The sequence below is a fragment of the Sus scrofa genome, chromosome 9 (assembly GCF_054392235.1).
Source record: "Sus scrofa isolate SSC_HxYL_T2T_F1_AM1 chromosome 9, Sscrofa_HxYL_maternal_Yorkshire_Landrace_v2.0, whole genome shotgun sequence".
In the NCBI taxonomy this organism is placed as follows: domain Eukaryota; kingdom Metazoa; phylum Chordata; class Mammalia; order Artiodactyla; family Suidae; genus Sus; species Sus scrofa.
Genome location: NC_139391.1, coordinates 76,623,973 through 76,641,989, shown reverse-complemented (window position 1 = coordinate 76,641,989; position 18,017 = coordinate 76,623,973). Strand labels below are relative to the sequence as shown.

Sequence of the window (18,017 nt, the reverse complement as noted above, 5' to 3'; positions counted from 1 at the left end):
CCCCCCCCCCCAACTAAAATGTAACACTGTACATCTGAACAAATCTGTCTAGAAGTATAAAGTTACAAGTGAATTAGGAAGAATAATTATAATGATAACAGTCAATGCTGAGAATTCTTTTTTTTCTTTTTAGGGCTGCACCCACGGCATATTGGAAGCTCCCGGGCTAGGAGCTGAATTAGAGCTTTAGCTACCAGCCTACACCACAGCCACAGCAATGCCAGATCCAAACTGTGTCTGCGACCTATACCAGCGCCAGATCCTTAACCCACTGAGCGAGGCCAGGGAATCAAACCCACATCTTCACTGATACCAGTCAGGTTCATAACCTACTAAGCCACAACAGGAACTCCAATGCTGAGAAAAGTGAAGCATACAAGATTAGGAGCCACGTCAATTGTCACATGTGTAATAAGTGTTAGAGTAGATAGAGATCTGAAGCAAATCCACAGTGTCTAACCATAGAGGTCAAGCACCTTAAACACTACACATTATATTCTGTCCAGACAACCCACTAGTACATCTCACTAAGTAAACTGGACCTCCTAGATGTCTATGCCAGTTTAGACAGAACCAGGGTTTGGTAATAATGTTCTGGACACTGTCATCAGGAAAATATGCCCATTACAGCAAAATGCCAAAGACTCAAATGAAAGAATTGATGAATAAGGCAACACAGCTTAGCAAAACATACCTTCAATATTTTTTAACTAGTTGTCAAAGCCTTAAAACTGGCCTTTCTTTATTTTTTGTCTTTTGAGGGCTGCATATGTGGCATATGAAGGTTCCCAGGTTAAGAGGTCAAATCAGAGATACAGCTGACAGCCTACACCACAGCCATAGCAACGCAGGGTCCGAGCCAAGTCTGCAACCTATACCACAGCTCCTACACCAAGTGACCTACACTTTGCTCCTGAGGAGCCAAGGCAGAGATCGAACCTGCATCCTCATGTATGCTAGTCAGATTCATTTCTGCTGAGCCACAATGGGAACTCCTGGCTTTTATTTTAATCTGTCTTGAACCTAATCTACTTATCTATCAATACTAAGAATGCAACATGGAAAGACAAAAAGATTAAAAATATCAAAGAGAAGTAGAGATAAAAAGAATAGATTAAGATGGAGTCCCATCATGGCTCAGTGGAAATGACTCTGACTAGCATCCATGAGGACACAGGTTCAATTCCCACCCTTGCTCAGTAGGTTAAGGGTGTTGCCACAAGCTGTGGTGTAGGCTGCAGACACGGGCTTGGATCTGGCATGGCTGCAGCTGTAGTATAGGCCAGCTCCGGTTTGACCCCTAGCCTGGGAACCTCCATATGCCATGGGTACAGTCGTAAAAAACAACAAAAAAAGACAAAACAAAAAAGGCAGAAAAATGACTCCAGAAGGAAGGCCTGAGACACAAGAAGGATTAGAACATTAAAAGAAAAATTGTATATACATGAACAAATCTAAACACTGATAGGTAGAAAGCAATAATATCTGCATTTAAATTGTGGAATAAAAAAACACTAGACAGAGATTCGTAATTCCAGTCAGCATATAGTAAGCTCGCTATAGCCTCTCTTTCCCACTGATTACAACTAAAAACTCTGAACAAAATACAAAAGCAAATTACCTGAGAACTCTGAAAAGTAAACAAAAGCAGGCAAACAGCAGAGAAAGTCAAAACTCGGAAAAGAAATCTGTATGGGGAGGGTGAAACAGAACTTGTGGCCTGAGCCTAACTAGGTTGTCTGTTTAAAAAAATAAAATCAAAATAAAATCACAATCTCCATAGGATTATAAACCCCAGAGTTTACAGAACCAAATATTCAAATGTTCAACAGACAATTCAAAATTAGACGGCATACACTTTGTTGCATACTGAATTTGTTACCAGGGGATTTCCTCTTAAAAAAAAAAAAAAAAAAAAAAAAAAAAACCCTAAAGGAGGTTTTTCAGGCTGAAGGGAATGAACACCAGAGGGACTCTTAAAGTTTGAACAGCAGAACACTCATTCTTTTCAATATGCATGGAGTATTCGACCAAACAGAACATATTTGGAACAAAAAATTTAAATGACATGAAATCATACAAGGTACACCCAACCACAAAGAAATTAAAAATTATTATATTAAATTATATCAATCAATCAACAATAGGAAGGTATCTGAAAATCCCAAAGATATGAAAATCAAACTTATTTCTAAACAGCCCATGAATCGAAAAGGTCACAAGTGCTCCTTAAAAATATCAATACAATCAATAAACTTCTAGCTAGACTAACAAAGAAAAAAGAAAGAAAGTAGAAATAACATATAGCTCCCATAACCATTAAATGATAAAGGGACACTTTAAACAACTCTACCAACATAAATTCAAAAGCTTAGATAAAACAGACCAGTTCCTTGAGTGACAAACTACCAAAGAAAATTCTAAGAGAAATACATCATCTAAAAAAAACAAAATCTACTAAAGAAACTGAATTCATAGTTTAAAAAAACCCTTCCAACAAGGTACAATCTAAGCCAATAAGATGATCAAATTCTATGAAACTTTTAAATCTGAAATGATATCAATACTACATAAATTCTTCCAGAAAATAGAAGAAGGATATATTTTGACATTTTATGAGACCAGCCTCTGATATCAAAACCAAATAAAGACATTAGAACAAAACTAGGAATAATGTTCTTCATGGATATAGACATAAATATTCTTGACAAAATATTATTAAATAGAATCCAACAATATAAAATGGGGGATACTATCTCCAAAGGAGCACAACAATACTTTAGAGGTGATGGAGATGTTTTAAATCTTGATTGATAACTGTGAACATTTGTTAAAATTCACCTTTTGCAGTTATAGTTGGTGAATGTAAAATTCATGTAAATTACACATCAATAAGGATGATTACAAGCAAACAAAAACAAAAATGTGACCAAATGTTAAGTCACAAAAGAAGCTCTTGAAATTCTGAAAAATTGGTACCATAAAGATCACCTTCTTTGGTATATGCCTTTAGATTAGAAATGGGTAACAAATAATTAAAAGAACGGTATGGGTTGGAAACTAAGAAAGCTAGACTCAATGATCTTGTAATTCTCTGCTTTCCATTCACCATATTATCTCATCAAATTCCATCTGTGGTTACAACTAACTCTGCCTACTCTCTGCCTGTGTAGCTGAACTTAACTGAGGAGAAAAAAATTAAAAACCAAGCTGACTGGTCTCATTTTAAATTCACAACCACTACCACTGATATGGGCCCTTAGTAATACTGGGCAATTATTTGTTTTTTTTTTTTTTTTGATTAACAGTGTTTCTTCAATTTCTGTTTTACAGCAAAATGACCCAATCACACTTAGTTCCTTGTGCTGTAGGGCCCCACTGTCCATCCATTCCAAATGTTACAGTTTGTATCCACCAACCTCAAACTCCCTGTCCATTCCACTCCCTCCCCTCTCTCCTCTGGGAACCCCAAGTCTGCTCTCCTTGGCCATGATCTGTTTCTGTTTTGTAGACAGGCTCATCTGTGCCATATTTTAGATTCCACAAATAAGTGATATCAGGTATCTGTCTTTTTCTTTCTAGCTTAGTTCACTTAGTATGATAAATCTCTAGTTTCATCCATGTTGCTGTACTGGCATTATTTTGTTCTTTTTATGGCTGAGTAGTATTCTAATGTGTATATGTTCCACATCTTCTTAATCCATTCATCTGTTGATGGACATTTAGGTTGTTTCCATGTCTTGGCTATTGTGCTGCAGTGAACATAGGGGTGCATGTATCTTTTTCAATGAAAGTTTTGTCTGGATAAATGCCCAGGAGTGGGGTTGCTGGATCATATGTAGTTTGTTTGGATCATCTATTTAGTTTTATGAGGTACTGCCACACTGTTTTCCATAGCAGTTGTACCAATTTACATTCCCAGCAACAGTGAAGGAGGATACCCACAGTTAACATCATTCTCAATGGTGAAAAGTAAAAACAGTTCCACTAAGATCAGGAACAAAACAAGGATTGGCACTTTCACCACTATTATTCAACATAGTTTTGGAAGTCCTAGCCATGGCAATCAGAGAAGAAAAAGATATAAAAGGAATCCAAATTGGAAAAGGAGAAGTAAAACTATTACTGTTTGCAGATGACAGGTACCAAATTTTTACTCTGAAAAGTTTCTAATAGTAAAATTCTGTATCAAGAAAAGAATCTTTTTCTCAAAGAAAAATTTACAGAACATTCTGGGGCAGTAGATAGGTGGGCTCCAAGATAGACACCTGTCTATCCTTCAGGATAGAAATAACAACAGGCACAAGGCAAATAACTGGTCCTTGCCTCTATGAACTTGTGAAACAACGGTAATGATGGGATCAGAAGTGGACTAAGCCCTGATTGGGCAAAAGACCAAGAGGTCACATACTTCCCATCCTCAGGGTCAGGGAGATCCCAACTACACAAGTGTGGAGAAACCCCTCTGGGTTAGAAAGGGAAGGGACACTAGGCCAAAGTAAGTCTAGATAACCCTCCCACCATGCCTTGCTTTGGAATCCATCTTGGCCAAGAGATGCACATGCATATCAGAGAGGGTCCTGGGTCTGGTGAGGTGTGAAAGATAAAACAGGCCAAAGGAAAATAAAGACCAGTAAGAACTGCCACATATAAGTGGTTTAAACCACCTCTCTGATGCACTCCTCATTTGGGGGGACATTCATACCTGTGCTTTCCTTTGGGTGTGTGTTATTGCTTTGCTTCTGCCTTAGATAAAATAGACTACTCCTCTGTGTGTTCTCCCACTTGTACTGTGTTTCTAAAATAAACTTTGTACGTCTTTTTTATAGTCTTTGTCTCCTTGGAACATTCTTGCTTTCTATAGGGGTCAAGAATTGGGGCAATTTTGCTTTTAGCCTCTAGCCAGTCTAGTGGCTAAGATTCCTGGTTTTCATCCAGACAACACAGGTTCAACTTCTGAGTAGAGAACTGAGATCTCACTTCAGACCATCACTCACTGCTGCCTCCGAGATCAATTCCACTTAATGGCATTGTGCTTAAAACAAGTATCTGACAACTTAAATGAGCTATGTATAAAACTTTACAACAGGAATTCCCACTGTGGCTCAGCGGGTTAAGAACCCAACTAGTATTCATGAGGATGCAGGTTCAATCCTGGACCTCGCTCAGTGGGTTAAGGATCCGAGTTGTCGCAAGCTGCAGTGTAGGTCACAAATGTGGCTCAGATCCCACACTGCTGTGGCTGTGGCATAGGCTTTCAGATGCAGCTCCAATTCAACCCCCTAGCCTGAGAAATTCCATATGCTGTACATGCAGCCCTGAAAAGGAAAAAAGAAAAACAAAAAATTACCATCAATAAAATCTCCTCTTTTTTTTTTTTGTCTTTTCTAGGGCCTCACTCACAGCATGTGGAGGTTCCCAGGCCAGGGGTCCAATCAGAGGTGTAGCTGTCGGCCTATGCCAGAGCCACAGGAACGCGGGATCTGAGCCTCATCTGCGACCTACACCACAGCTCACGGCAATGCCAGATCCTTAACTCACTGAGCAAGGCCAAGGATAGAACCCGCAACCTCATGGCTCCTAGTCAGATTCGTTAACCACTGCACAAAGATGGGAACTCCAGGAGGCGCCAAGGCGCCGAGGAAACACAGGTCACAATAATCTTCGAAACAAATTATAAACTTACCTTAGCTACTTCCTCTTCTAATCGTTCTTGGTACTGTTTTTCCAGCAACTTAACCATGTTTGTTTTCTGTTGCTCTCCATATTCACTAGAAAACTAAATTAAAAAGCAAAATATGATATGCTTATTTATATTAATTGTACACCACTAATTTTTAAACTTCTACTCAAATACACTCAAAAATTAATATTTTTTAGAAAACTTCTGAGAAGTTTTAATTAATAAGTAAATGTCTGCTCCCTTAATTAAAAACAATAATCTAGTGGCTAATTCTAATAAATAACTGTACTCACTATTGTGAATTTAACAAAGATGTAAAGTGAGAAATATATTTACATCTCTACTAATATATAGTTCTAGAGTGGAAAAAAGATACTTCCTAAATATAATTAAATAGATACGCATCTAAGTAATGTTAACACTTGGCTATCTTTGCTCATGAGGTTATAAACAAACTTCTTTTCTTCTTAGTACTTATTAACAGTATCAAATTTTCTACAAATACAAATTACTTTTATAAATAGAAAAAAATCAAATGGCTATTTAAATGTAAACATGTTCTCAGCATAAAAGCACTTCTTTACCAATTATCTGAAAAGTCATCCAGAGGGATACTCCACATGGGATGAATATGGAAGAATCAAGGATGTGGCCAATGCCACACTTTTATTCTAGAGTTAGAGAAGGCAATGATGTTTTCCTGTAGTACTTAAGAACTAGAAATTTACTGAGTGGAAACCAGAGTTTTCTAGTTATAAGTTTAAGAAAAGTGGTCACAAATTGGGACTGTATACATTGTTGAGGAGAGGCAAAATGTGATTTACCTGGATGAGATATACTGTACAAGATGAGGGGATTTTCTATCTTAGACAGCCTGTGCTGAAAAAAGCCTCATCCAACTGTTCCAGCCCTAAGATATTAAATTTTGGGGATTCCTAAATACTATTCTAGAGATGGTCTAGTTCAATTTCCGATGGTGGGAAAAAAAAAAAAAAACTGTTTCTCTTTTCTGAAACTAATTTGTTATACAGCTCATGTTATCTAAAACAAGACAAATTTTAAACTAGAATATATTTAGGGTGGAAAAAAACCTCTTGTGCTTTTCCTATACTATGAAAATACATTAAATTTCTTCACTTACATAATCTTCTGGGTCTTTTATGTAAGGTGTTATCCTCATAATTATCTATTTATTTATTTTTGTCTTTTTAGCACCCGAGGCATATGGAGGTTCCCAGGCTAGGGGTTGATTCAGAGCTGTAGCTGCCGGCCTATGCCACAGCCACAGAACTGTGGGATTCACGCAACATCTATGACACAGCTCACAGCAATATCAGATCTTTAACCCACTGAGCAAGACCAGGAATCAAACCTGCGTCCTCATGGATACCACTAGTTGGGTTCGTTACCATTGAGCCATGACGGGAACTCCATATCCTCATGTTTATTGTATTAACTTACTTCTCAGCAACTATTTATTGGATAATTCTTAAACCACAGACATAAAAATCATTTTAACAAAAATGAAACCAATGCACAGTAACAGTTTAAAAATATAATACCTCTGCTGTGCCATCAATGTTCTGTTTTAGACAACTTCCAGGGTATACTGTTTTCCATAAATTTGATTCAGCAATTACCACTGAATCAATGGAGAAGCTAAATATAAATAAAAGAAGGTGAAATAATTAGAGTTGTGTGTCAAATTAACTGTTAGCCCAATTTACAGCACGCACAGAATGTGTACCAATCAGTAGAAACAAGAATAATAGATCAAGAGTTACAGTATTGTAACTTAAGCAATATTTTTGACTAATTTTTCCACTTTAACAGAATTAAATGACAGAATATTTTAACAGACTATCACTGAATTATATGCCATTTTATAAAGTCTACTACAAATTATGACATGGAGCCACTTATAAGTATAGGTATTTTTTAAAAGTTATCTATGCTATTATTGAGTAAAAAGGTTTGTAAAATCTTTACTGTTAAAAATGTATACATACACACACACAAAGAGAGAAACAGAATGCTTCTGAGGAAGTGTGGAAATTCAGTATTCTGTCTACAAAAACAAAACAAAAATTTGTGTTGTGGTTCCAATACCAAGTATCTCCGGAAACATGAGTCCTGGAGCAGCAGAGCCAAAGTTAGATTAACTCTCTGAGGGTTTTACAGAGCTAGTTAAATACTACAGTATGCTTCTCTACTAAGTTATAAACTGTCATTCATTTAACAAATATTTAATAATTTCATAGGCATATAGTAATCACTTAAAGGGTTTGGGATACAGTGAATTAAGTAGACAAAAATCCCCTTAACAAAGCTTGAAGTCCTTCACAGGAGACAGATAATAAAAACGAATAAACAAACCTCCTCTCCAAATATATACAGCTTGGTTTTTATTTTATAGAAATATAAAGTTATATATATATAAATAATATTAAGAAATACAGAAAAAAAGAAGCAGGAAATTAGTATATGGATTTCTAAGGGATGATTTTAATACTGTGATCAGGCTAGGCCTCATAAGAACACGACATTTGACTATGATCCAAAGGAGGTGACTGTGTAGGGCATGCAAACACTGAAAGATCATTCATTATAGTCAGAAGCAACAGCAATGAGAAATAAGATCCTGAAGAAGGAGCACATGACAGTTTGAGGATGCCGAGGAGTTTATGTGGCTTTAGAATAGCAAGTGACAAGCAAGTCAGTAGGAGATATATTCAGAGAAGTAATGGGGACCCGTTATGTAGGGCCTAATAAGGTAGAGTAAGGAGAGAAGAGCACTGGAATAACATAATTTGTCTAAAAGTTTAAAGCAAACTTTTGAAACTGTGTTGAGAACAAACTTTAGGTAAGTTAGGGTAGAAGAAGAGAGATCCATTGTTGCAGTAAACCCAGTGAGACATGAGGATGGCAGGGACAGGGGGCTGGTGAGAAGTGGCCTGGTTTAGATGTATTTGGGAGGTAGAAATAAAGGGATTTCTCGACAGTGAGGAATGAAAAAGGAGTCTCCATAGATGGGCTTGTTAGATGGCTACAGAAAGAACAAATTTTGAGGGGAAGACTCAGAGTTGTATTCTGGACATGGTGAGTCTAGGCATTAGACAACCAAGTAGAAAAAGTCCAGCTACAATTAGAATTCTTTGTGCGATCCCTGCATCAAAGTGGCAAAGACTAGGCATCCAATAAACCACACACATACAAGACATGCACACTGTTTGATTTAATCCAGCATATTCATAACAATCAACATCTTTACAAAGCAGAGGTGTTAAGTAAAATTCTTATTATAAAATATATTTGGTTTACACTAACATTTACTTCATACATTTCAAAGATAAAGAATTATCTCCTGCTTTTATTTCTTATATAATGCTACAGCCCATCTTTTTTTTAAGCCAAATTTTTCTAAGTTATATTTTCTCCTAAAATAATTGTACTATGATTGTTACTAAGCCACAAATAACATTGAATAAAATTTTAAATAGATTATAAGTAGATGGATACCTTGGCTGAACTGTGGACTCATTAACAGCTTGAAGCCTTTCCTGCAAAGAATGAATCTCTGCCTCATGGTTCTCTTCAGTTTCTTTCAATTGCTGCTGCAAAGAGGATACAAGGTTTTCTAACTCTTGAACTTGTCCTTCAAGTTGTTTAATGTTTTCAGTATTTTCCAGAGTAGATAAGATGCTTTTATGACTAACATCTAAGGTAAAGGGAACAGAAGAAAATATACATTTCAGTAAGTCAAAGGAACAGAAGAAAATACACATTTCAATACAAATTTCTTAGTGAAAAACCAGAGTCACTTTTTTGTGTATGCATAGAATATTCATTCGTCTTTGAAAAATAATGTTTTCAGTGCTAATAACTCAGGTATCAAGTTAAACTCATTTTGACTGATGAAACATGAATATGTAACTCAAGTTCATTTCTTCTGTCTTCAAGGCTGAAGTATCCCTAAATCTACCAATTTTTGTTTTTGAAAATTGAAAATAATTTAGATCACAGAATATAAGAGTGGGAAGAGATGGTATCCAAAATGTTCATTTTAAGGTTGAGAAAACTGAGACAAGAGAAGGTTAAAGTGAAATGCCCAAGGCACTAAAGGGTCTCAAATTTCAAAATAAAAATGAAACTAATGAGCATTTGGTATAAAAACACATTATGGTATATAATCAAAATTTACCAATGTCCTGCAAATGGGCCATCTGAGTATGGGTTGATACAAAGTCTGTTTCCTTTTTTAGTAGGTTTTCTTCTGCAAATTCAAGTTTCACATCACCTGTCTGCTGTTTCTGCATCTATTGAAAATAACAGAAGAAAAGCAGTGACATAAATATGTGGTTCGGCGTTGTGAAAACTACATAAAAGCAATTTTACCTTTTAAAAAAATCACCTAAAATTGTGATACCCTAATATAAATATTTTCCCTTCCAAGTTATTCCATGTTCTCTTGTGATATAGTGACTCACACCCCACTCCTTTCATAGCACTGAAATTATATTAATAAATAATGTTCTTTCTTACCCAGAAGCAAGTTCATTTTACTTCAAAAAAAGGAGCCACACAGAACTTTGGTATAAAGTTCCTAACAATATTTTTAATATGACTTAGGTCTTTGAGATTTCAACTCATAAAGACTAAATTTTATATTATCAATACTTGACAATATACCGGTTACTAATATCTGGATACTAATATACGTATAACCAGGTAACTGATAAGTGTATGCTCTTCTTTAAACAAAAAAGAAGGAAAACAATGAAAACAGATAAACGTCAGCTTAATCCCTTAACTATTAAAATTAGGCAATAGTATGTCAGATGTATATGTGTATTAATTCAGTCATTCCTCAGATATTTAATAATCAATCTACTATGTGGCCAGCATTGTGCCAAAGGTGAGTAAGAATATAAAATTAGTAAAAATATCGTATACCCGCCCTCACAGAATTTATCAACTGATTGGGGAAAGAAAATTAAACAATTAGAGAAGCATTAAACTACAAAGTTTTACTAAAAGGCAGTAATAGAAGAAAGACTGATGTAGATCTGAGTAATTATGGAGGAACTCAAATTTGATTTGGGCCTCCATCATTCTGAACAATGAATGATTAGGAGAGGCTACAAGGAAGAAAAAGTAAAAGCATTTGTGAAAGAATGCTATAAGTAGTGAAGACAATGACCTTGTTGAGAGGGTTTAATTTGGAAAGGATGGGAGAAATTGCGCCAGATAAATGAGATAGATCTAGATTAAAGAGCACCTTAAAAACTAGGGGAAAGAGTTTGGACTTGCCAGACTAGAAGAACAAAGGTGGGCAACAGGATAAAAGCTATTTCCCACAGGCTCTTACCAAGTCTTCTACCCACTCCTGAAATGGTACCCCTGTATACATTTCAGAGGACTCTGACTCCTACTTCCCAGAGAAAGTAAAGCCCATCAGGTAAATACTTCAGTTTCTAGTTCAACATTTCTACATTGTCACTTAATTCAATCAGCAAATAGGTAGTGAATGAGCCCTTACCATATGGTAAATAAAGCAATGTGCTAAAAAGAGGAAATAAAAACAAAGAGACTTTCTGATTCTGAAGGGTTTAGTGGAGTTTAGTGTAATGGAAGAGGCAGAAGAGTAAACAAATAATTATAATAACATGAAAAGTAAGTAGTTCCCATCATCACAGCTACTATAGGGGTGGTGTCCTATGACTCCACTAGGAGAGGATTCTAGAAGTTTGTACCTGCTTCCCTAGGGTTTGCCCCATGCTCCTTTTCAAACCTTTATGGGGCTGATTTTTAGCCTTGAGTACAACCATTATGTTGAATCCTGTGAATTCCTCTAGTGAACCATTGAACAAGGGGGTGGTCTTGGGGACTCTCAGCCTATCTACAGCCTGCCTCATTACACAGACATCTAAGGTGCAATTTCACTGATACAGGGAATGAAAGAATCATGAGCTGTCCTGGTCTTGTTGCTCTCCTTTTTCTTCCACATCAACTATCAATCCCTTAGGTTCTTCCTTAAAGTATCTTATGAATCATCCCTTCTTCTTTCCTACCTCCCACTGCCACCAGATTAATCTCCCTAAAAGTTCAACCTCATGATGCCTAGCACTACAATCACGAATTTCCAACAGCTTTTCCATGTCTAGAAGATAAGTCCCACCTAGCATTCAAACTTTGGTACAGTATATAGACTCCATTACTCTCTGAGCAATGTATATTAAAAATATGTTACACTTAGACCTCTGAGACTTTGACCATATCACCTTTTCCTCCCCTGGTGTTTCCGTTCCAATTTAAGTCCCACCTACCCCAAGAAATCTTCCTTAGTTATCTGCATCTATACTTATGTACTTATTTGCTTAATTCCAAAAGTACTTCTTTTAAATAATTAAATGTTGCCTTGGATAACTATTTTACATACAGTTACACATACACCATATTTCTTCGAATTAGTTTATAAAGTCCATCAATTTATAAACTGCTTCCACCTAGTGACTACTTACAATATATTAGTACAACTTGGCATATAATTAGCAAATAAAATTTACTGGCTGGATAGTTGAACGGGAAAAAGGCATACATCTTTCATTTCTTTTATACTCCCTTCAGAGTAGACTGCAGTTTGATGGAAGATCAGCGGCTAGGGGAAAGAACTGTCTGGGATAATATGATTGCTAAGTTTCTGGTTGAATATCATTCTTCAAAACTGAGAAGGGAGGAGAAGCTGGTTTAAGAGGAAAAAAGTAATAAATTCAAATTTCAATGTTGATTATTAGATGTATGACTCTATAGCTCAGGAGTAAGGACTGCCTAGAGATCAGGAAAGCACAGATGTGGATGAGGGCAGCTCATAGCATAATTAGAGGATCAAGAACAGATTCTTGGTGACTATAAATGGGTGGGCAAAACACATAATAAAGCTTAAAAAGCCACAGAATTGAAGCTACAGAAGCTAAGGGAAGAAAACATTCTAAGAAAACAGCAAGTTGTACAAAATCAAAAAATGACAATTAAAATGAAAACTAGTTCAAGATACACTAAGCATATGTTTATACTTAACAGCTGCAAAACAGAATGACTCTAATCCTAGGTGACAGAACTATTCTGGTACCAAACGGTTTTTCTTATTATTTATTTTCTGTAATTGTTTCCCAATTTAAAAAAGTTTATTTTAAATATGTCTCAACATTTAAAAAAAGCAAAAGACTTCATATAAAATTGATAAACTAAAAGAATTAACAACACTGGGGCTGGTTCTTCCATATAACAACACAGGGTGAAGCTGAGCAGCCTCTGCCCCCTTTTGATGAAGTCTGTTGTCTTCAGGTTTCACTTTCCCAGCTTTCATTTGGCTTTCTTCATTTTTTTTTTTTTTTTTTTAATGAGCAAAGCTCACATAGGTATTTAGCTGTATGATCTCTGACATATAACTCTTCTTCCTCTTGATAACAAAAGATAATGAATCTTTAAATGGAATAAATCCATAATAAGCCCAAAAGAGACCAAGAGAGAGAGCAACAGAGAAGAGGTGGGAGAAGACTGATTAAGCAGGGTGAAGGGAGAAGCAGCCTAAAGAACACTTGAAGGGAACCACAGTCACAGGAGATATTTAACTTGCCCAGCAGGACTCCAGAAAGGACCCAGGCGCAGAGAGAGATCAGTGCAGGAAGGAAGTGGATCAGAAATCAAATATATTGACCTTCAATTAATCATAGTATAACCCATTCTCCTGACCCAGCTAGTCTCAAAAGAAACCAAAAGAGGTGACTCAGAAGTAAGGAAGCAAGTGTGGGTGTTTGTGTTTGGGAGTAGCTGCCCACATTCTAGCACTGGGGAAGAAGAGAGGTGTGTGTCTCATCAAAGCAAACTGTCCTGAACAGAAAGATAATATCAATATCACTGTGGTCATTGGTTTACTGTAATCCCCCCTACACTATTTAATAGTTTCAACTATGTATTACCATAAGGACAAGCAATATATTTTTAAAAGAAAGAAAAAGAAATGTAGAGTTAAAGAAGGGTTTTTATCTAGCCACCTACCATCCTACATGTTTATCAAAAGAATACTGGGATAGGTTTACAGGTTTTAAGAAAGGCTGGATCAGGATGTACTTTAATTGCACAGAAAAAGGAAGAGAGAGAGGAAAGTTCGTTTACTTTCTGGATAAAACAGAGAGTGAAAAAGAGGGAGAGGAAGAGAAAGAGGAAAAAGAATGAGAATTTTAGCTAAAATATTTCTCATAAGCAACAAAACTTTTAGAGTCTATCGATCTTTCAAATCGGCCTAAATATTTTAATATAAAACATCAAAAAGTACCCCAAACAAGCAAATAGAGATCGTTCTGGATTTTTTTTCCTACAACATGAAAATTACAACACTTATGTTTGCTAATACGTTGTTACATTTATGATACAGTTAATAAATTACATTATGCCACCTATACTCTCTTACCTAGTTTTCTATGCATTTTTAAGACAACTGCTTCAAAGAAATATGACATATACAAAACCATGTGAAATTAATTACCTATGTTCTAAACAACTAATTACTATTTTTCTCTAAAACTAACTCACCCCTTTAAAAAACGTTATATGTAAAATTAAATGCAACCACTTCACCAAGTTTACAATTTTATATTTCATATATATGTTAACTTTATTATGATTTCAAAAACTCTTTATAGGGTCAAAGAATATCCAAATTGCAGAAATTCCTTCAGCATACTGATATGATAAATATACGTCAACTTTCTTTCCATGTTTACTTATTTTTTAAATTCTTGGTTGATGAAGCAGCTTACAAAACAGCAGGTAATATAATAAATGCAAACATTTGAATACATTTTTCACTCCACATACCTTACTTAATCGTGACTGAAGTACCAAGAGTTTGTTGTATTCTTCTGTTACTTTGTTGAGAAGAGTTTGCATATTTTCTTGACACTCTATAAACGATAAACAATTATAATCATTTCACTCCACAGTAAAAGTCTGCTTCTTTCAATGAGTACTATTCATCTATTCATAACTTTAGAATATTACCTGCTAAAAGTAAAATTCCTATGTATAGTAACAAATAATTAAAATCTCATTAATATGAAACACTTGCTACAAAGATAACTCAACAATTTCATATTAAAATATGTTAATTTCTTTTGGCATTCATTAATTTGTACATACTTTGTTCATTATTCATACAATGGACAGGAGTAGGAAATATTTTGTCTTTACTTCTGAAGGAGTATCAAAAATTTGAGGTAGGAGTTCCCGTCGTGGCGCAGTGGTTAACGAATCCGACTAGGAACCATGAGGTTGCGGGTTCGGTCCCTGCCCTTGCTCAGCGGGTTAACGATCCGGCGTTGCTGTGAGCTGTGGTGTAGGTTGCAGATGCAGCTTGGATCCTGCGTTGCTGTGGCTCTGGCATAGGCCGGTGGCTGCAGCTCTGATTCAACCCCTAGCCTGGGAACCTCCATACGCAGTGGGAGCGGCCCAAGAAATAGCAAAAAGACAAAAAAAAAAAAAATTTGAGGTAGCAATTTGTAGAAATAAACTAATGTAAGATTCCTGTTGAGAAAGATATTTGGGGAGTTCCTGTCATGGTACAGTGGAAACGAATCCGACTAGGAACCATGAGGTTGCAAGTTCGATACCTGGCCTTGCTCAGTGGGTTAAGGATCTGGCATTGCCATGAGCTGTGTGGTGTAGGTGGCAGACGTGGCTTGGATCCTGTGTTGCTGTGGTTGTGGCGTAGGCCAGCAGCTGTAGCTCTGATTGGAACTCTAGCCTGGGGACCTCCAAATGCCACAGGTGCAGTCCTGAAAAGCAAGAAAAAAAAAAAAAAAAGATATTTGGCATTCCCTCTGTGGCACAGTGGCTTAAGGATTCAGCATTGCTGTAGCTGTGGCATAGGTCGCATTTGATTCCTGGCCCAGGAACTTCTGCATGCCACAGGTGCAGCCAAAAAAAAAAAAAAAAAGATTGAATGCCTCCTTTTATTTCTCTCTCTTTTTTTCTGCCACCCATGGCATGCAAAATTTCCCAGTCTAGGGATCAAACTCGAGCCATAGCAGTGACAACACCAGATCCTTAACTGCTAGGCCACCAGATAACTCCTTGAATGCCTTCCTATTCTTTTTTTTTTTTTTTTTAAATAAGACCTTAACATAAACTTATTCAATAAATAAGGTAAGTTTTAAAGGTTTGGACTATGGTATAGAATTAAGAATTATAATGATGAAAAAGATGGAAGAAGAGGAATGGAAGATAGACAAGAAAACTTGGAGACAATTTTGGTTTTCTTTATATCACAATTTTTATTGCATTGTAAAAATAAATATAAGATTTCATGAACCTGAAAAAACAATATACTAAGATAAACTCACCTTAGATATGTGACTAAGTTGTGAATTAAACATAAAAGTTTATAATCAATTCTTTTAAGAAAATTAAATATTCTGTTCAATAATATAATAAAGCCTTTATTACCTTGAACTTCATATCTATAATCTCGAAATTCTAGCTCTTGATTTTCAGAAGTAGGAATACCAGACATCTCTTTCTCTTCACATGTTAAAGCAGGAGTATAATGTTCACCAGGGATATTGCAAAAAGACTGTTGACAATAAAATTAGGTATTTTATGGGATTACATTTTTGATTTCTGCCTCTAAAGGTCATTAAACATTATTTTCCTATATGCAGAAGACAGTCTAATTGGCATGGAAAAATCAGTAAGAAAACATTCTTCCATATACCAAACCAATCTACAAAAGATATAACCAAGTCTAAATCTTTCTCTCTCCACATACAGAATATCAACCATTTCTTACACCAGGAAAATACTGATAGTCTTCATTATCTATAAGATATATCAAATGCAGCTATCAAAACTAGGAATTTTTCTGCTTCTAATAATGAACAGATCTCATATTTTAATCTACGACTTTCGAGCGTGGATTCTATTCTGAATGTTATCTCTATAATGTCAATTACCCTTGAAAAAAACCAAACATGAGGATAGCAGTTCAAAAATGATGACTAGGAAGTTCCCGTTGTGGCGCAGCAGAAATGAATCTGACTAGTATCGGTAAAGATGAGGGCTTGATCCCTCGCTTTGCTCAGTGGGTCAAGGATCTGACGCTGCTATGAGCTGTGGTATAGGTTGCAGATGCAGTTTGGATCCAACATTGCTGTGGCTGTGGTGTAGGCCAGCAGCTGTAGCTCCAATTCTACTCCTAGCCTGGGAACTTCTATATGCTGTGAGTGAGGCCCTAAAAAAAGCAAAAAAAAAAAAAAAAAAAAAAAAAAAAAAGACTAGAAAGTAGTCTATAAATGCATTGAAAATACATGAAATAGATCATATTCACATTCTTTTCTATAACATAAGAGAGTATTATTATGTGGTTTATACATATAAGAATACTAAAACTATATGACACATTATTCTGGTTTTTCTTCTAACAGACAATTCTGTCATCACTTATAAAAACAACATATGCCCCATAATCATTTGATAAGCTAATTTTCACCTTTGCCTCTCATGCAACTGGAAATAACGACTTCTAGACTTGAAAACCAAATTGTTTACTGTTGCTATTCCTGAGACCTGAATAAAAGTTCACTATACTGTCTACTAATAACTGAGGTCATGAAGTTTTCATAGTCCCTTTTTAGTTTTATAGACTACTAGTAGTATAGTAGTTTTATAGACTACTTTCTAGACATCTTTTTTTTCCACAGACCCTAAGGTGGAATTTTATCATAAACTGATAAACTGATTCAGGTTGGTGGAAACCTGAATGATCACTCAATTTACAGATGAAACAACAGACCCAGAAAGATGAAGTAATTAGTCCATGGAAACATCAATGACTAGTGACAAAACCAGGTTTCATAATGAACTCAGGGGACCTCTCTATTACAACCTGATTCATATTTCAACTTGAGATCAGGGGTCAGGTAAAGACATTAATGGGAGAAAAGAAAATATAAAGTCAGCTTATAAATGTACTGCTGTGACTTGGGTCCCCTTTCCATATTTACTATCAACAATGTATATGAAAGGACAATGCCTGAACCCTTCAACAGATGTGGAAGCTAAATGAATAATAGCCTTCAGTATGGTTATTTCTCATTTTTTTGTGTGTTTTGTTTTTTGAACTATTCTATAGGTAATCAGAATCAGTAAGGCAGCTTTATTTTCCCAATGTTACCCTCCTCCCTCTTCAAATTACAAATACACAGGGTGGGACAGAGACATGGGACAAGCCTAAGCATATATTTTAATTTCTGACCTATTTCAAATACACAGAAAAACT

The 18,017-nt window shown here is 35.9% G+C and overlaps 1 protein-coding gene across 25 annotated transcripts in view; it reads right to left on the bottom strand.

Annotated features, from left to right (window-relative positions):
* AKAP9 (A-kinase anchoring protein 9) overlaps window positions 1-18,017 on the bottom strand; it is a 159,263-nt gene that overhangs the window by 82,198 nt on the left and 59,048 nt on the right. For 24 of the 25 annotated variants that reach the window (XM_084974549.1, XM_021102178.2, XM_021102180.2 and 21 more), the window contains 6 exons: window positions 16,187-16,313; window positions 14,561-14,646; window positions 9,885-9,999; window positions 9,203-9,401; window positions 7,246-7,342; window positions 5,687-5,779 (listed from right to left, as the gene is read on the bottom strand). In XM_084974549.1, the coding sequence (XP_084830675.1) occupies window positions 5,687-5,779; window positions 7,246-7,342; window positions 9,203-9,401; window positions 9,885-9,999; window positions 14,561-14,646; window positions 16,187-16,313 (717 nt within the window). 25 annotated transcript variants of the gene reach the window in all.